Source organism: Haliotis rufescens, unplaced genomic scaffold (assembly GCF_023055435.1).
Source record: "Haliotis rufescens isolate VD_foot unplaced genomic scaffold, xgHalRufe1.0.p SCAF_56, whole genome shotgun sequence".
NCBI lineage: Eukaryota > Metazoa > Mollusca > Gastropoda > Lepetellida > Haliotidae > Haliotis > Haliotis rufescens.
Window position 1 is genome coordinate 1,589,224 of NW_025964290.1, and position 17,200 is coordinate 1,606,423.

General features: G+C 40.6%; 1 protein-coding gene across 1 annotated transcript; it reads right to left on the minus strand.

The window, feature by feature from the left end:
* Positions 1-6,736: 6,736 nt before the first annotated feature.
* LOC124124576 lies at positions 6,737-13,035 on the minus strand. The gene is made up of 4 exons (XM_046487776.2): positions 12,936-13,035; positions 9,997-10,152; positions 9,676-9,741; positions 6,737-7,226 (listed from the first exon to the last, which is right to left on the minus strand). The coding sequence occupies exons 1-4, from the start codon at positions 12,997-12,999 to the stop codon at positions 6,754-6,756; spliced, it is 759 nt and encodes a 252-aa protein (XP_046343732.1). The 5' UTR covers positions 13,000-13,035; the 3' UTR covers positions 6,737-6,753.
* Between the last annotated feature and the right edge of the window lie 4,165 nt (positions 13,036-17,200).

A 17,200-nucleotide genomic window follows, 5' to 3' on the forward strand; every position in this document is an offset into this window, starting at 1 on the left:
GTTATAATGATTCACCAAGCTGCCATACACCGCATGGTGGTGACGTTTGTCCATACACCGCACTGTGGTCAGTCAATTGTCCCACAAGGATAAGTGTGGTTTTACAAAATCACCAGCAGTATCAATTTGCGAGGACAGCCTCATGTATGACGTGGACGTCTTCGACTTCACGCGAACCTTGCGAGCACGGGAAGGTGTTGGTAGATCAAATGAACATCTAACCCACGCTGTCTCTTTGATTAAACTGTAAACTGCGCATGCCCGCATATGTGTTATATAACCTGACTGCTACCCCAGGTTTTCCCTGTTAATGGCTGATACTGGTAGACCGCCCCCTGGTGAAGCGATAATGAAAAGAGCGTCTGCCCGGAGAGCGGAAGGTCGATGGTTCGATCGTCACCGCTACCTGATGTTACCCTGTCTGGCGCTCGTCTTTGACGGGATTAAACAAGGACTGGTCGACTTGGAGTGACCACTTTAATTTGTAATTCAATGACCACTGTGATGTTATAATTATCACGAATATCCTACGTCTATTAAATCATAGCCACAAATTCCCATTTTGGCAATAATCACACTATAAAATCTTAAGATTTTTCAACAGACGTCCTCTCCACTGCCAATTGTCCCAATAGTTTTGAGGTGGACCCCATCCTTTGTTAATCTGCCTGTGTGTGTTGGATCAACAAGCAAAAGTTCTTGTTCATCAATCCAAACACTTATCGGACAATAATTCACAGCTAGTCAAGACCTAGAAGTTTACAGCAGACAACCTGCGATCGTCATAAGAGTACAGCAGACAACCTGCGATCGTCATAGGATTACAGCAGACAACCTGCTATCGTCATAGGAGTACAGCGGACAACCTACGATCGTCATAGGATTACAGCAGACAACCTGCGATCGTCATAAGAGTACAGCAGACAACCTGCGATCGTCATAGGATTACAGCAGACAACCTGCGATCGTCATAGGAGTACAGCAGACAACCTACGATCGTCATAGGATTACAGCAGACAACCTGCGATCGTCATAAGAGTACAGCAGACAACCTGCGATCGTCATAGGATTACAGCAGACAACCTGCGATCGTCATAGGAGTACAGCAGACAACCTACGATCGTCATAGGATTACAGCAGACAACCTGCGATCGTCATAGGATTACAGCAGACAACCTACGATCGTCATAGGATTACAGCAGACAACCTGCGATCGTCAACTTGCTGATAACGGTGGTACAGGAGGAAGATCGTTGACGTAGGTAGGTAGATTTAGTTAACGTACTGCGGGGTATGAATGCCTCCCTACTACCGTCATCGGGAGTCTGCTAGGGGTGTGGAACTGATCAAGCAATCGGAGACCCTCACCCCAGATTTAGTACTTGTGGAAAGAACATGTGCACTCCAAGATCCAGATACACGTATTGCAAGGACGTATCAAAGGAGAAAGTTCTCAAGCTCTATAACGCCCTTAATTGTCCGAACTCCAAGAGGAAAACCAGATCATCGGACAAAAATAATTCTGCATCGCTTTCACCTAAAACCAAAACTGAATCTAAATCAAATGTAGAAAGATGTTATCTCTCAGGTGAACTGACTTCCTCAGTGAAATACGCGGGCAACAAAACAATGATGTATAAAGAGAACCCGCTTTTTTCTGTTGAGGAAAAATCACGTTACTCAACCCACCCGACCAAAACAACGGATCAGGCAGCAAGCGCTGGTCTTGGGACCGCAGCCTTATGCTCGGGTGCTATGGGTAGTTTGGTCACTCATGGTTTTAAAGAAGTATCTGAGCCCAAACCTATTCCGTTCTCCCCCTTGAGAATGAGTGAATGGTCTCAATCATTGACCACAACCATGTCCGAAATGTTTGACAAACGCTTCCAGGCTATATCACAGGATATAAATGAGCTAAAACAAATGCAAATCTGAAGGATACGACCAGATCTAGATCACATAATTCAGATGGTAAACAAAAGTACCATTCTCATACACGTCACAGGTCAGAATGTTCACAGGACCAAAGACGCGATGTATCCAGGGAGAGTAGTCACTATAGCCCTGCCTCACCCCGTGCTTCTCGGGAAAAGAAGCATGTATCACGGGAGTCACACAAAAATAAACACCATTCTTCCAGCCGGGCATATCAACCTCACACGCCCAAGATTGGGGAAAATAGTGCTAAAGGTTCCCAGGACAAAAAGCGTGCTCCCTCAGCCACAGTCACATGTGCGAACTGTGTCTGTAGCTCGGGCAGTTATGAATCACCTAGCTATTACAGTTATGCAGCACAATCCTCGTGCAGCTCGAGCCAGAAGTCGTGGCAGAGTGATAAGCATGTATAACGTGAAACCATCTCCCCCGGTGGAATGAGCCAGGGGGGTTGTACCCAGAGGATTTTACCGACGCTTCTCACGAGGAATCTTATAGTACACACTCACGTTCAAACCAAACGACTACTCATTTAAAGATATTATTTATGAATTCTATCAGTTGATACCATCTGTCAAACCACCTAGCAATGAGGTAGAGAATCCAGTGCTTATTGAATGGGCGGCTTATGAAAATCCTGTAGAAAAGAGGGAAGGTTTTCATACATTACTTTATCCGCCATTCACTTTACAATGACGAAATTAATCGCGTCTACTAGCAGACGTATGCCTGGTCCCCTCAAAGGGAGACAATGCTATGAAACCGACAAGTGTCCGTTCCCCACATCTCCTACCATTCATGAGGAATAGTTTGATCTGGTCAGACACCCTTATTTGAGAGTGAATGTTGAGATGAACCAATTCAGGAATTTGACAATGTTAATAAGCAGATGATAAACATTAGCACGTATATGAACTGGTTTGCAGCAGACATGTACTTTCCCCTGGAAATTAAAGTCCAACCTTGTGACACTAGAGTTGAAATGAACTTGGAACAAGTTTTTCATTCATAGCGCGCTGGATAGCATTCTGAAGATGCACAGGTATGGATGTCCGTAATTCCTGGTTACTGAACGGAATCATCTTTTTCAACAGGTTGGACACAATTTCTCAGATCTACTAAGACGAAGTTTGATGTCTCACTCGATATTGGCCCCCCAGTCCTTCAAAGGCAGACTAACTTCTGTGATTGATGAAAGTGTATGCACTACTAATCAGAGATTCAAAAACTCTAGTATCTCCCAGGCATCGAAGTTCAATGAAGTTAGAGGTAGAGTTCGTGACACTCTGCATCCAAGAACCTCTCAACCAAACCATATCGACCATGCTATGTTATGGTACCTCGATTAACATTTTACAAAAATTCATCTTAACGCCTATCGCAGGACCAGTCGACGGTCGTCTGTCACTACGACGAAAATTGGAAGTCAATGACGCACGACCCTTGGCCAATTTTAAGCGGTAAAAACAGGGTACAAACTCCATTTTCAACAGCATCCCGAGCTTGTAGTCCACCCCAAAGGATGACGTTTTCATCTAGCAGGAGCAATATCAGCGGCCGCAAGTTTGGCGACACGATAACTGCTAGACAAAGGGGCCGTCAGCGTCTTACAGAAGTCGTACACTACAAGAGACTTTTACTCTCCAGGTTTTCTGGTCCACAAAAGAACTCTTCAAAGATGTGCATGATAATAGACCTAAAGGTACTCAACAGAGAAAACCTACAATATCCTCAAAAGATTCAAATGGAATCAGTAAAAAAGTTCTCTCAGACTAGGAGATTGGCTAGTCAGTCTGGACCTACAGGTTGCCTACCTGCATGTGCCTATTCACCCGAGTTTTCGACCCTACCTCCGCTTTGCAGTAAACGGTCTAAGGTTCGAACTCAATGTGCTACCATTCGTAATATCAATAGCACAATTACGCGGCATTTAACACGGATTACCCCATCATTGGCTTGGCTCATCTAAATCTTGTAAGACTTCACAACAATTTCCTCTCAGCCGATCAAGATTTATTGCAGATAAAGCAGAACGAAATATTTAAGTTTATACTCCTATCTCATTTGTGTTTCCTGGTACATCCCATCAGGTCGGAATTATCAAGACATTGTGTACATAGGGGCGAGGTTTCAACTTTCAAAAGGCATTTTACAACCCCAAGAGGACAGATATCTAAGAGCTATAGAGAGGATTAAGAGTGCCCTCGAACAACCCAGCAGGTAACGTCGTTGGTGGATGTCTTGCCTAGGTACCTTGACATCACTATATTTCAGCTACACAGAACCACAGGAAGAAATGAAAACGGCCCTTTATCTCTTGCAAACCTTTTGTCAGAAAAGGAAATTACTAAGCCGAATGGCTTAAGACCACTATATCTGACAGTTATCGTGAAGCCCAGCTCTCAACACTAAAATGGGGAAGTTGCAAAGCTCATGAAATTCGTGAACTAGCTAAAAGTCTGGCCTCATGGAATTCAGTTGCCAAGTCGAACAAGTATCAAGCTCCCAAAGGAGATCCTACAATACTTTTACTAACTTCTACCTACGAGACGTACAACACGATTTAGAGGGACTATACTCCCTAGGCCCCTTGGTGGCTGCCCAGCCTAGAGTCACAAATTTAGCGTGTCATGATGTTGATGGAGGTGACGCTGTGCCTGTGAAACAACATCCCTACCAGATGAATCCAATCAAGCTTGAAGCTCTGAAGAAGGAAGTTAAATACATGCCAGACAATGACAGCCAGGGTGTCGAAGCCTACATTGATGATGTCATCAATCATTCTATGGAATGGGACGAACACCTGAAGAGGATCCGTGCCTTCTTCGAGAGACTCACTGAAGTCACTGTAAATTTAGTGAAAAGTGCATTTGCACAGGCACATGGGCAATTTTCAGGTCTTATCACTGGTCAAGGTTAGGTGCAGCCTGTACAAGCAAAAGTGGAAGCTATTTCAAAATTCAAAATTCCTAAAAACAAAAAGGAGATTTCGGAGTATGGCTGGTTAATACCGTAAATTTTGTCAAAATGCCTCACATGTGGTAGTTCCTCTCACTAATTTGCAAGGCAAAAATATGAAATTTGTTTGGGAAAGCAATTGTCATGACTTCTCCTGTTCTCCAAGCATCAAACTTTGAAAACAAATTTAAATACAATCAAGTCCCGTTAATCCGACATCGATGGTTGCATATGATTATGTCGGATTAACGAGAATGTCGGATAAACGAAATTTAGTAGTATCAACTTGTATCTGAACTTAATAAGATTGAGGTAATCTAAGCATGTGAATTATACTGTTTTCTTTATTTAAAGCATTAATTGTTTATTGTTAAGCAAGTTTCTCTCTGCTGCCGTTGTAATATGCAGCTACCAGCCGATTCGTCTCGCATCAAAACACGGGCTGTGTACTCGCGGGCAGATGACCACGGAATACGCTTATCACTGTGTCAGATTAACGAGACTGGATAATGAGTGATTTCGGTAATTCGTTGCAAATTAGGTGTGTCGGAGTCGGAGTGTGAGACTGTCGGATTAACAGGTCTAAATAGCACTGATTTAATCGGTTCCCATCATTAGTGTCGGATAAAGCCGATTGTCGGATTAATGAGTGTCGGATTAACGAGACTTGACTGTAAGCAGTTGATGCTAGTGACATTAGTCCTGGAGCGTTCTGTTGTGGAGCCGTCCTGTTGTGGAGCCGTCCTGTTGTGGAGTCGTCCTGTTGCAGGAAGATGCATCAGGCTTTGATCATCCTGTTATTATTCATGAAAATTTGACAAACTTCAGAGAAATTATTCCACCATTAAAAAAGAAACTCTTGCAACAATTTGAGGTGGACTTGGCTACTACTTTGTTTCCTAGTCAAGTGTTGACTGATAACGATCCACTGACATTTCTTCATAAAATTAAGAACAAAAACCAACACCTTGTGTGTCGAATATCACAGGCTGATTAATCTGTGGCTTTGATTTATGGTTTGGAGTTGCTATGCAGTTGTGATATTCTCCACTGTGGTATGGATCGTAAGATACCATGAAACAGGAAACACCTAATCAACACTTCATTGAATTCAACTGTGAATGCCTTTGAAATTCTCACAATGTGTCCAATGGTCTCTAATGGTACGAAATAATACATGCTGTTTTCATACTTTGTAACTACGGTCACGACATGTCATCAACATCCAATCTAATTAGAAGAAATATATATTTCACTAACAGAGAGGTGTTGTGTGATTCAATTTAGACTAAGTCACAGAAAGGTTAAATAAATGTAACCACCGAATTTGGTGACCAGAGTTTAGACCGCACAAAAATAGAGGTACTTGTGTTTTCAATAAAACACTGAACGATAAGTGGTGTGATTTCTTACTGCAAAGTTGGTCCCCCATCTACTAGGAAATCCTGCTTGTTAATAGCCTGGTCTAACGATAAAGAGTCAACAAAGGGTATATAATAATACGGTTATAATATTGGAAGGGTATAAAGTAACTGAAACCAGCAGCCACGAGAAAGACCATAGGTTCTTCTGTTTGAGCCATTGGCCAAGTAAACTAACTGGTCAACGTGGTCAGTCTGACCTTACGCAATGAGGGAACCATTTCAAACGTTACGTCTTGCCTGTCGTAACAGGACTGGGTGGTCATCGCATCGCAGTTGCGTGGATCGATGCCAATGATGTCAACCACTGGATTGTCAGGTCCAGACTCGATTATTTCCAGACCGCCGACATAAAGCTGGAATATTGCTGAGTGCGGTTACACAACAAAGAAAGAAAGAAAGAAAGAGAAACAACGAAATAATCTGTTTATCAGGTGATTTATTTTGTACAAACAGCACATGTCAATTCCCAGCCATTTACATATGGTGGACATGGAAGAGAACCACATGCAGATTTGACCAAGTAAAAGATATGACCTTCTTTGTTTGCATGGCCTCCTGGTACGGATTCCGGGTCTTCATCTACACACACATAATCAGTTGAACCTGTGTATCCAGTGGCTCCCCCGAAGAGGTAGCCCTTGTATTCCAGATGCCACTGAGGGAAGCACTCATTCCTGGCAGGGACCATGACAGCACTCCTCCTGTGACGACTGCGGCACACCACGCAAGGGACATCGTGTTCATACATGTTGTGCAGAGGACCTTTTGCTGCAGGAGTTTCATACTCAGACCCATAGAGAGAGCCGCCTGTAACTGATGCAGTATGGTTGGCGTAGATCGGAGTGTCAGGGAGGCACAGAGTTGTCCCTGGTCCACCCTTGGCCGTGTAATGGCTTCCACCTGCATAACCTGATTGAAAGAAACTGGTCAAGTCATATTTGTCATCTGGAAATCAGATAACCCAGGGAATATCAAATATAGGTCACCTCTTATATTTCTTAATATGGTCTTTTGAAAGACAAATATGGATTCATTGAGACTATTTTGCTCTTTCTCAAATTAAAAACCACATGAGGTGAATTCAAGATATCGTTTTTCTTGGAAGCTTCCCCTTTATCAACTACTTAACATCAAAATATTTCAAACCTTACCGTAGATTGTGCGTAACGATTTATATACCCCTTTGTCTTGTGAAGAAAAACAATTAACCCATTACTTTCTGTTTGGGAAATCATTCATTCATCGAAGAATATGTTCCAGTAAACACATTCCCACATGGGCAAAATGTGTGAAGTCCGTTTCTGGTGTCCCCCGCCATGATATTGCTGGAATTAATATAATTGCTAAAAGCTGCGTAAACCATTACTCACTCACTCGCTCCAATAAGACAACAATAACGATAAATTCTGTGACACTAGGTGATATCTGTGACACAAATTCACAAATTCAAACCAAGTTTTGAGCCTTTGAATGTTGTCACCCTGTTCAAGTAACTGTTTGTATCTTAGAAACCATTGCAGATAGATTGTAAGCGTGATAAAAAAAGGTCAACTCGGAATCAATTGTTTAGTATCCATGCAGCATGGTTGTTGGTTGGTTGTTGTGTTGTTTAACGCCGCACTCAGCAATATTCCAGCTATATGACGGCGGTCTGTAAATAATCGAGTCTGGACCAGACAATCCAGTGATTAATATCATGAGCATCGATCCACGCAATTGGGATCGATGACATGCATCAACCAAGTCAGCGAGCCTGACAACCCGATCCCGTTAGTCGCCTCTTACGACAAGCATAGTCGCCTTTTACGGCAAGCATGGGTTGCTGAAGACCTATTCTATACCGGAATCTTCACGATTCCCATGCAGCATGGTATCTCAGTGGGCTAGCTCTATAAAACCGGCATTGGGACGGACTTGGTACAAGTAGCCGCGGCCCGTGAAGGTCCGGCTTAGAATAGGTCTTCATCAATCCATGCTTGTCGTAAGAGGCGACTATGCTTGTCGTAAGATTTGATTGTTTGTTTGTTTGTTGTTTAACGCCGCACTCAGCAATATCCCAGCTGGACAAGACAATATAGTGATTGATATCATGAGCATCAATCCGAGCATTTGGAATCCATGACATGCATCAACCAAGTCAGCGAGCTTGACCACCAGATCCCGTTAGTCACCTCTTACGACAACATAGGTCGCTTGACTCCATTATTTACAGACCGGCGTCATATGGCTAGAATATTGCTGATTGCGGCGTTAAACAATAAATAACCAAACAATAAAACAAGCAGTCGCGCACTTACACACACGCATGCACGTATCTATATATGTGCACGACGTCATTCCCCATTTCATATCTACTCATCAATACCTGAGCTGACAACTGTATAATGGTGGAACAGGAAAGTTAAAAACGAGCTAGCTTACCTGTAGATTTAGTTATGCTCGATTGAACTTGGAACCAAATGCGCAGCGTTTAATCTCAATATATATATTTTACATGTGATATATATATATACCGAATCATGAAAAGTGTAAAGTACATATATGTAATTGATTTTTGTCTTGCAAAAGGTTATGGAGTATAGTATATTACAGGTAGTCCAAAAGATAAGGTATGTGTTTTTATCCTGGAAGATCCAAATGGTTGTTAATACTTGTAGCAATGGCATTATGTCTGGGCTATTCAAAAATATATTTCTTACAAAGTACGTCATACATGTACCTTTACTTCAATAAGCAAAAAACTTTAGTCATTCTCATTTTGTTATTAAATTTCTCCCATTTTCACATGGGCGCATTGGTGTCATGCCTTTAATGCCATACTATGAAGAAATGGTCAATGGTACAATTTGTAAGAAATTGATGTTTTTGAAAATATAATCAATTTTCTCCTTCATCAAGCTTAAAACTTTTTGGACCTAAGAGGGAAATAAATGTCATGCTGTCTCTTGGACTTTGGTCCACATGAATGGTCTGTCTTAACAGACAAAGTAGAGCCTTTCACAACCCCGACTGGAAGGATCACTAACCGAGGAGAGAGAGATTTTATCTGATAGGTTTACATCGATTGAACTGGCATGATATAATGTTTCAAATAACACAAACATACAATTGCCAAACTCATGTACTTCTCTTATACATGCTTGCCATAAACGACGACTATGCTTGTCGAAAGAGTGTCAATGTATCCCAATTGCGTGGATCGATTCTCATGATGTCAATCACTGGATTATCTACAGACCGCTGACATATAACTGTAGATTCTGCTGAGTGCGGCGTTAAACAACAAACAAACAAACAAAAAACAAACAACTTCTCTTAGACTCTCGGAAAAAAAAATATATCTCTCGAAATGTTTTACCTTTATACATGACATCATTTCCCAACGGACATGTTGTCTTTCCCCACCGAGTGAACATCGCTCCTCCTACAAATACACAGACATATAGACACATAGAGGGGGAGAAATGGCGTATTGAACTTGTATATGTGCTGTATTATTCAAGTAAAGAAATGAACTTAAATTAAATTTTAATATACTGTGTCCAGTACTTTGTGGAGATGGTGTCACTGGCTGTAGAATCTTCTCCCCCAGATAGAGGCTTAGCAACGACATCAGCTCATGCAAGAACTGTCGGTTCGTGGAAGACGTAATGCTATCAGAACACAAAGGCGTGTTTACCCGAGCTGCTACTTTGTGGAGTGGTGGTCACTGGCTGAAGAACCTTTTCCCCCAGATAGAGGCTCAGCAGCGACCTCAGCTCATGCAAGAACTGCCTGTTCGTGGAAGCCGAGCACGGAGTAATGACACCGGTTTTGTTTTTCTTCAAAGAAGCAACTACAAAACACAAAGCAAAGTGCCAACATATCTTTCAACGATCTTTACTGGCGTGTTTCTATTTGAACATTAAGAAACAAACCCAATTCGGTGCATGCAAGTCGGTAACACTTTTGACGTTTGCTATGGTGGCCGTGAGGGGACATCGCTTCCTCGCCCTAAACAATGGCCACGAGAAAGCGATAAAGCGAATACACGAGACGAGAAAGCTATAACACGAGACGAGAAAGCGATAACACGAGACGAGAAAGCGATAACACGAGACGAGAAAGCGATAACACGAGACGAGAAAGCGATAACACGAGACGAGAAAGCTATAACACGAGACGAGAAAGCGATAACACGAGACGAGAAAGCGTTAACACGAGACGAGAAAGCTATAACACGAGACGAGAAAGCGATAACACGAGACGAGAAATCGATATCACGAGACGAGAAAAGTATCCTGACCGAGAGTGGATATCGTTTTATTGCTTTATAGATTTCTCGCTTTATTTTTCTATCGCTTCCTCGCTTTCTCGAGATAGAGCAATATCCCCTCTCGACCACTGTAGGGTTGCAGGTGTTATCTGTTTCAAATTGGAGGAATGTTGAAATTTTCTCACTATCTACCTAAACATAATAACTGTACAGACATAGGTGATTTTAAAACAATCCATGGATTTCTGTGAAAACTAATTGATTGATTTATGACCCAAATTAGGTGTTTCATGGGAACATCACGTCATCAGCATATGTCGGGTCATGACAATACTGACTAAATGAATCAGATTAAAATCTTAATATAAACTATTCAAAAGAAGTTAAAGAACCCCCGTTTCCTTCATATGACAATGATTAAACAGTCACGGTTGATTATATTTCAAAACACAGTCTTATAATTGTGTGTTCTTTAACTTGTTTTGAGTAGTATATGATGTTATGGTGTGAATGCCATAATACTGTTATCCGTCAATATTCTTTTTGACATTTAATTTACTATCAAACTTTTCTCAAATCAAGTGCAAATTTACATGTATATGTACCTGCATATTTAGTCATTTGACAAACACCGCTCAGAGTGAATGAGTATGATTTTACGCCGCGTCTATCAACATTCCAGCAAAAAAAATATCAAGGCTGGGGACACCAGAAAGGAGCTTCATTACACCCATGTGCGGAATATAATCTGGGTTACCGCTGGGACATTGGTGTTATCACTGTTGATATATGTACTTTGGTAAACTACACATAGAAAGAGACATCCCAACTAGTGTGTCCAAGCAGTTAACGTGGATGTATGACAACAATGTGAAGCGCTTTAGTATGATTATCTATAACATATTCGAACTCAGCTGTCAATCTCATATTTTATGTCTATTTTGGGCGGTCAGGTAGCCTAGTGGTTAAAGCGTTCGCTCGTCAGGCCGAAGCCCCAGGTTCGATTCACGACAAGGGTACAGTGTGTGAAACCCATTTCTGGTGTCCCCCGCCGTGATATTGCTGGAATATTGCTAAAAGCGGCGTAAAACCATACTCACTCACTTATGTCTATTTTAGTATTTTGTCAAATACTGTATGTGGGTGAGTGGGTGTTTTGTATGTGTGCATGTATGTTTTTTACAAATATGTCTATATGTCAAACTCACTGTATATTATATGGTAGGTATTTACAAATAAGTAGCAGGTCGGGAAAGCCGACTTAACGTCAGTTAATCTCTGTTTCAAACATTGAATTTAATATTCGAAGAGAGTTTGGTTGAAAGCATTTATACGAAATTAGTCTTTTAAAATATTATTTACAACACATTCCATTTCTATTGTCCAAGCAATGAGGTTATGGTTAATGACGCTCTCAAATGTCGTATATGTGACTTAAGGTAAACATGCATATCTAATCGAAATGTATTTTTGAGGGAACATAACAGTGTACATGTTTTACTCTTGTCTCCATAATGTACACTATACGTGCCTTGTCAAATTAACGACAACCATCAACAATCTGTCTATTCAAAATCTTCTCTTGCATCGTAAAACCCTTCAATTCTGCTCCAATATTTAAGGGCATTTTATAATGTTACCTTTTTCTACTTCATTTTTTGTAGTGTCGATTTCAATATCAATGTGTATGGGGAAGTATTTGGTTACACGTGAACAAACTAGGACGAAACTGTATTGTGAGCCATTGCTGCACAGCGCAGTTTTGCCCCTATTACATAAAACAAGTTGTACCTACCAGTTGTACCGTGTAGATGCCCCTTAAGTTTTCTCAAATGTTTATGTTTTTTAATGCTTTTGACGAAGCAACAAACGTACAATACATAACGTATGATGGTCGTAAAAGGCAACTAAATGGATCGGGTGGTCAGACCCTGTCACATGGTTGATGTATGCAATCATACCAGGATCGTTGGTCATGATATCAATCACTGGCTCGACTGGTCTATACTCAACTATTTACTGACCGCCTCAATATAGCTGAAATATTGCTGAATGTGGCGTTCAACAACAAACAAAATTTACCTGAAATACCAAACGAGTTGAAGAAGTGTGCGGATGAAAGGAAACAACCTTAGGTTTTTATAAGGAAAATATGCTGGTTCATAACACAACATAACATGTTTGATTTAAAAACAAGTGCAAACATGGTTAAAAAATTGCACTGTGACCTCAGTAGTGCAAATCTAGTTACGCTTCAAATAACACACCGAATCACATTCCGCACACAATTACTGACGAAAACAGTTAACAACTTTAACATACACATTATGATAATTCATAAAGAAGATTGAAACTATAGTCACCTGCGACAAGTTTCAGGCAGAGGAGGAGGATGAACGTTGTTTGCAGCATCGCCATTGTCTTCATTCCACACCGACAGTGAAGGTAGAGCGGGGAGACATATATACTCATCTACCAGGACCTAACACCTACTCGTGCATCATCCTTCAGAACAAATGTTACCAAACATGGCAGTTGATTGAAAGATTAATATCACACTCAAGTAGGGTGTGAAGCAATCATTAGTCATATTTTTAGACAGTGGCTGCAGACAGATCATGTGTGATACATGTACACAGTCAAGCAAAGTAACAGTCTGAAAGCGTATTTTATGAATGTATGCATAAAAACTTGTGACATTTGTTGCACTGTATGTACCCACATAAATAACATGTTCAGATGTATAGCTATATGATATCGGCTGTTCAAGCATGAGTAGACATATGTGAACAAAATGTTGACCCATGGTGTACATGTTTACAAAAGTTCGTGCTTTACATACCTGCATGACGTTCAGTAAATATCCTCACACAGAAAATGCCAAAGCCTGATTTCATTATCTGTGGCAATAAATAGGCCAGTGGTTAAGGTGCTAGCTCGTCGCGACGGTGGCACATTTTCTATTTCTCTCATGGCTACCACGTGTGAAGCGTACATGGGGTGTCTCCAGGTGTGGTATTGCTAGACTTATGCTAAAAAGGGCGAAAATCCATTCTCATTTAATCACTTACACGTATCACATAAACATGTTTTTAATCGAAGTCGTACGAGTTGCATGGTTACACCTGCAAAAAATCCAAACCAGTGTTACATGTTTGTTAATTCATTTTATTTTAGTTGGTAAAAGAGGTGCCATCATAAATTTGTTATATACATTAGATTTAGAATGAAGCTTAAATGTATATCTCTTTAAAAGTACTCTATAAATCCTTTGCTTACTACAAACATTAAATATGGACATCCAGCATATAACGATTAAAACCCTCATTTCATTTTTAAATTCTTTGCTCATTTATCTTATTTGTTCTGATAAAGAACGGTCATCCTTATTTTTGTGTCCATAAAATATAGATGTTTACAGCAGTAAGGATTGACTGATGCAAGCTGAAACGTTGATATTATCTCGTTCAGTTATTGATGAATGAGTAACAGAAGGTAAGATGAGACACTGATAGGACACGCATCATGCTAGGGTGTAATTGCGACTGTACATTTCATGCTATAGTGCACTACATGATACACATCTTTACACCTGGCCTTGATTGCTTTACATATCATGTATCAGTACACAGGCGATAATGGCTGTGTTTACAGAACCAGCAAGTGACAGCTGTTAGTAATAGATGTAGCATTGCCTCTGCCCCAGCACTGAGTGTGCACACCACACGCGAGTATGTTTCTTCACCTTCGTGTATGTAGGGACGTTATGCTGTTCAACAACAGTCACAATTGTTGTTGTTTAAATTCCATGTGACAATTTCATGTCTCAATACCAATACTGGAAATAACTAATAATAAAAAGTTCGAACAATATATCAGCTGAAAGTATCGTTGGAAATCTTATGGTAATGAGATGACTACATATCATAGAGGATGAAGCATGTTGGCTAAATCAGCTGACATTATCGACAGTGCAGTAACAGGTGAATTGTCAGTTTACGGTAGACAGATGGTTATGTTTTGGAAAATGTAAACTAAACACAGCAACGGAAACGAATGGTTTTCTTAATTGAGAATGTGATAAATCAATCAAATATTCTGAATGTGCGAAATACCAGCTAATAATGATGTAGTATGAAAGTGAAAGGAAAATGGATGATAAGAGCGTCCATAACATACATAACCACTTGTGTTGTTTTATACTGACACAGAAAATGTACAAAACAAGAGGGTTGTATGCAATCTATTTCACTACTTCACACAGATGAGGGGGGCACGGGTGACCCAGTCGTCTAAGGCGCCGCGATTCGCTGTGCAGAGTTGCGTCCCTTGGGCACGCCAGAAACCTATGATTGTGAGTTCGAATCCCGGTTCGCCCCTATTATGTTTCTAGGTTTGTCAGCACCATACCCGTGCTCGTGGGTTTCACCGAAGTGGTAAACGTCTGAAACCTGCATCACTTCGGGCTTTCCTCCCACATTAAGCTGACACGCCGTGATATAACTGGAATACTGTTAAAAGCGGCGTTAAACCCAACTCACTCACTCACTCACACAAATGACATACCTCAACCAGTCCCGATTAGGTGACCAAACAAAGTCCTTTGGGAGTAAAAGGCAAAATAGTGGTCAACGTTATTATTGATGCATTGATCACGGAAAATGAGTGGTGACACCAGGTGTTCGTGAAAAGAGTAAGGGTGTTCCACCACTAACACCTGTTATAACAAATGCAGATTTATGTTTTGGGCCTAATGCCACGCTGTGAATGAATAATAGGTATTAATGAAAGGTAACAATCCTTTTCCATAGCCACACAAAGTCTCTGTTAAAACCGATTGTATGATTCCAACTGTGTCATGGACATGTGTTTATGAATAACTATCAAATAGTGATGAGACCAGGTGTTTGCGAAAAGGTGATCGTATCCTGCACACCATACGGCATCCATCACAAACACATGCAAAGGCAAGCCAATCGTTCACCTGAAGAACATGGGAACATATGGTACAAAATAGGGAATTGCACCGGACTTCATTATTGTCACTGCTGCATTAAATTTGGAAATGCCCTCCCCATAAACCTGTCTCAAGTGAAACGTTTGAAAGCTTTACTATGGCTTTGAGTGTTGTAACCTTGATTAAACAACTTCCTGGCAAGAGTTATGTGGTGCTCTTTGATACCTTTGTAGATTATGCCTCGAAAGGTGTGACATGTAGACACCAAGGATTTGAGCTGCAGGAATATTGCTTGACATGAAGGGAAAGTTGACTATTGAAAAGTTGAAGTCATTCCTCTTGTCATACTATCAGTGTTTTGTCACTCTGAAACTTAATGTATAAATCGACGAAATAAACACATGACGCAGTCTAACAGATCTACTTTATTTCTGTTCAGGTGGGTAAATCAGTGTAAGGGAATTGCCTATTTCATTGTTATTGATATACCTGAAACTTACGTTAAACTCCTTATCCAAATTCCCCGATTTTGCCAATTTGAGCTTAATTTCCAATTCCAATGCAAAAAGAAACAGAACACCAAGAAAGGACGTAAAGTTGGTGCCCAGAATGTTTACCAGAATGTACATAGACGCCCATGTTACCAAAATGCACAACGTACCTGTTACCCATTGGGTGACGTGTGTTGCATGGTTTGCTTCTTTCACTCTGTAGAATGCCCACGTGCAAAATGTAAAGTGAAACAGGCCATATGTGTAACATTTAATAAGAATAACTTATCGATATTTTCGAACATTCGTATTGTGAGTAATTTGATAACTGTACTTTGAATTTCATAACAACTGTTTTTTTTATTGTTATTGACAGGGCTTTTCATCTTTTCTGGGCCTCATGTAAACAATTTCACAAACGCCTAGTCAGCTAAACTTCATCCGTTAGTAAGCACAATCTACTCATCATTTCTGAAATAAATGCAAGCAAAAACAGAAATACATGTAAGGTTTTCAAAGCTAAGCTTCATCTGTTACCAAGTACGGCTTCACAGTTGACTGCCCGGGTCACAAACATCCACACGCACTTATTGATTTATACATCATTATCCATCTGCCTGCATGAACATGTCCCTTGTCATAGCTTAAGCCAGAACATAATATACTTTCATTGAGAAAGTCACATGGCTCTACAGTAAATCATACAAGGTAATAAAATGTTACATCTCAACCAAAGGTTTCTATAGGCTACATATGTTCAATTTCAGAATGTACTGAACAACAAAAGTTCCTCTGACATTGAATAAGATTTAATGCAAAGTTGTGTTTTTTTACCAAATCTGAAACAATTTCGGTTTGCAACAGATAAAAGATTCCTGTAAGTGTTCAAATGGTTTAATTTGCCATACTGACTTCAGAAAATGCGTGATTTCATTAAAAAAACATGAACATGCCAAAATGTCAATTTACAAATCAAATAGCATGTGACCATCTCTGGTTGCGATGCACCCAACACATCTTCGTCTCATGGAATGGACCAGGCGTCGCACCAAGTCCTGTGGAATAATTGTCCATATCATGATCAGGGGATGACATTCACGTTGTTTTGTTGAAGAGAATCCTGAACAGGTCGAGCAAATACGAGGCCGGGCGTTGTCATGTTGAAAGGTAATTCCTGGGT

What these genes read in the sequence shown, in the direction of transcription:
- LOC124124576 (XM_046487776.2), bottom strand. Translation starts at nt 12,999, where the DNA reads ATGAAGACAATGGCGATGCTGCAAACAACGTTCATCCTCCTCCTCTGC. An exon ending in CTGCCTGAAACTTGTCGCAG is followed by an intron (nt 10,153 to 12,935) that starts GTGACTATAGTT and finishes TGTGTTTTGTAG; the next exon opens with TTGCTTCTTTGAAGAAAAAC. An exon ending in AAATGATGTCATGTATAAAG is followed by an intron (nt 7,227 to 9,675) that starts GTAAAACATTTC and finishes TCTTTCAATCAG; the next exon opens with GTTATGCAGGTGGAAGCCAT.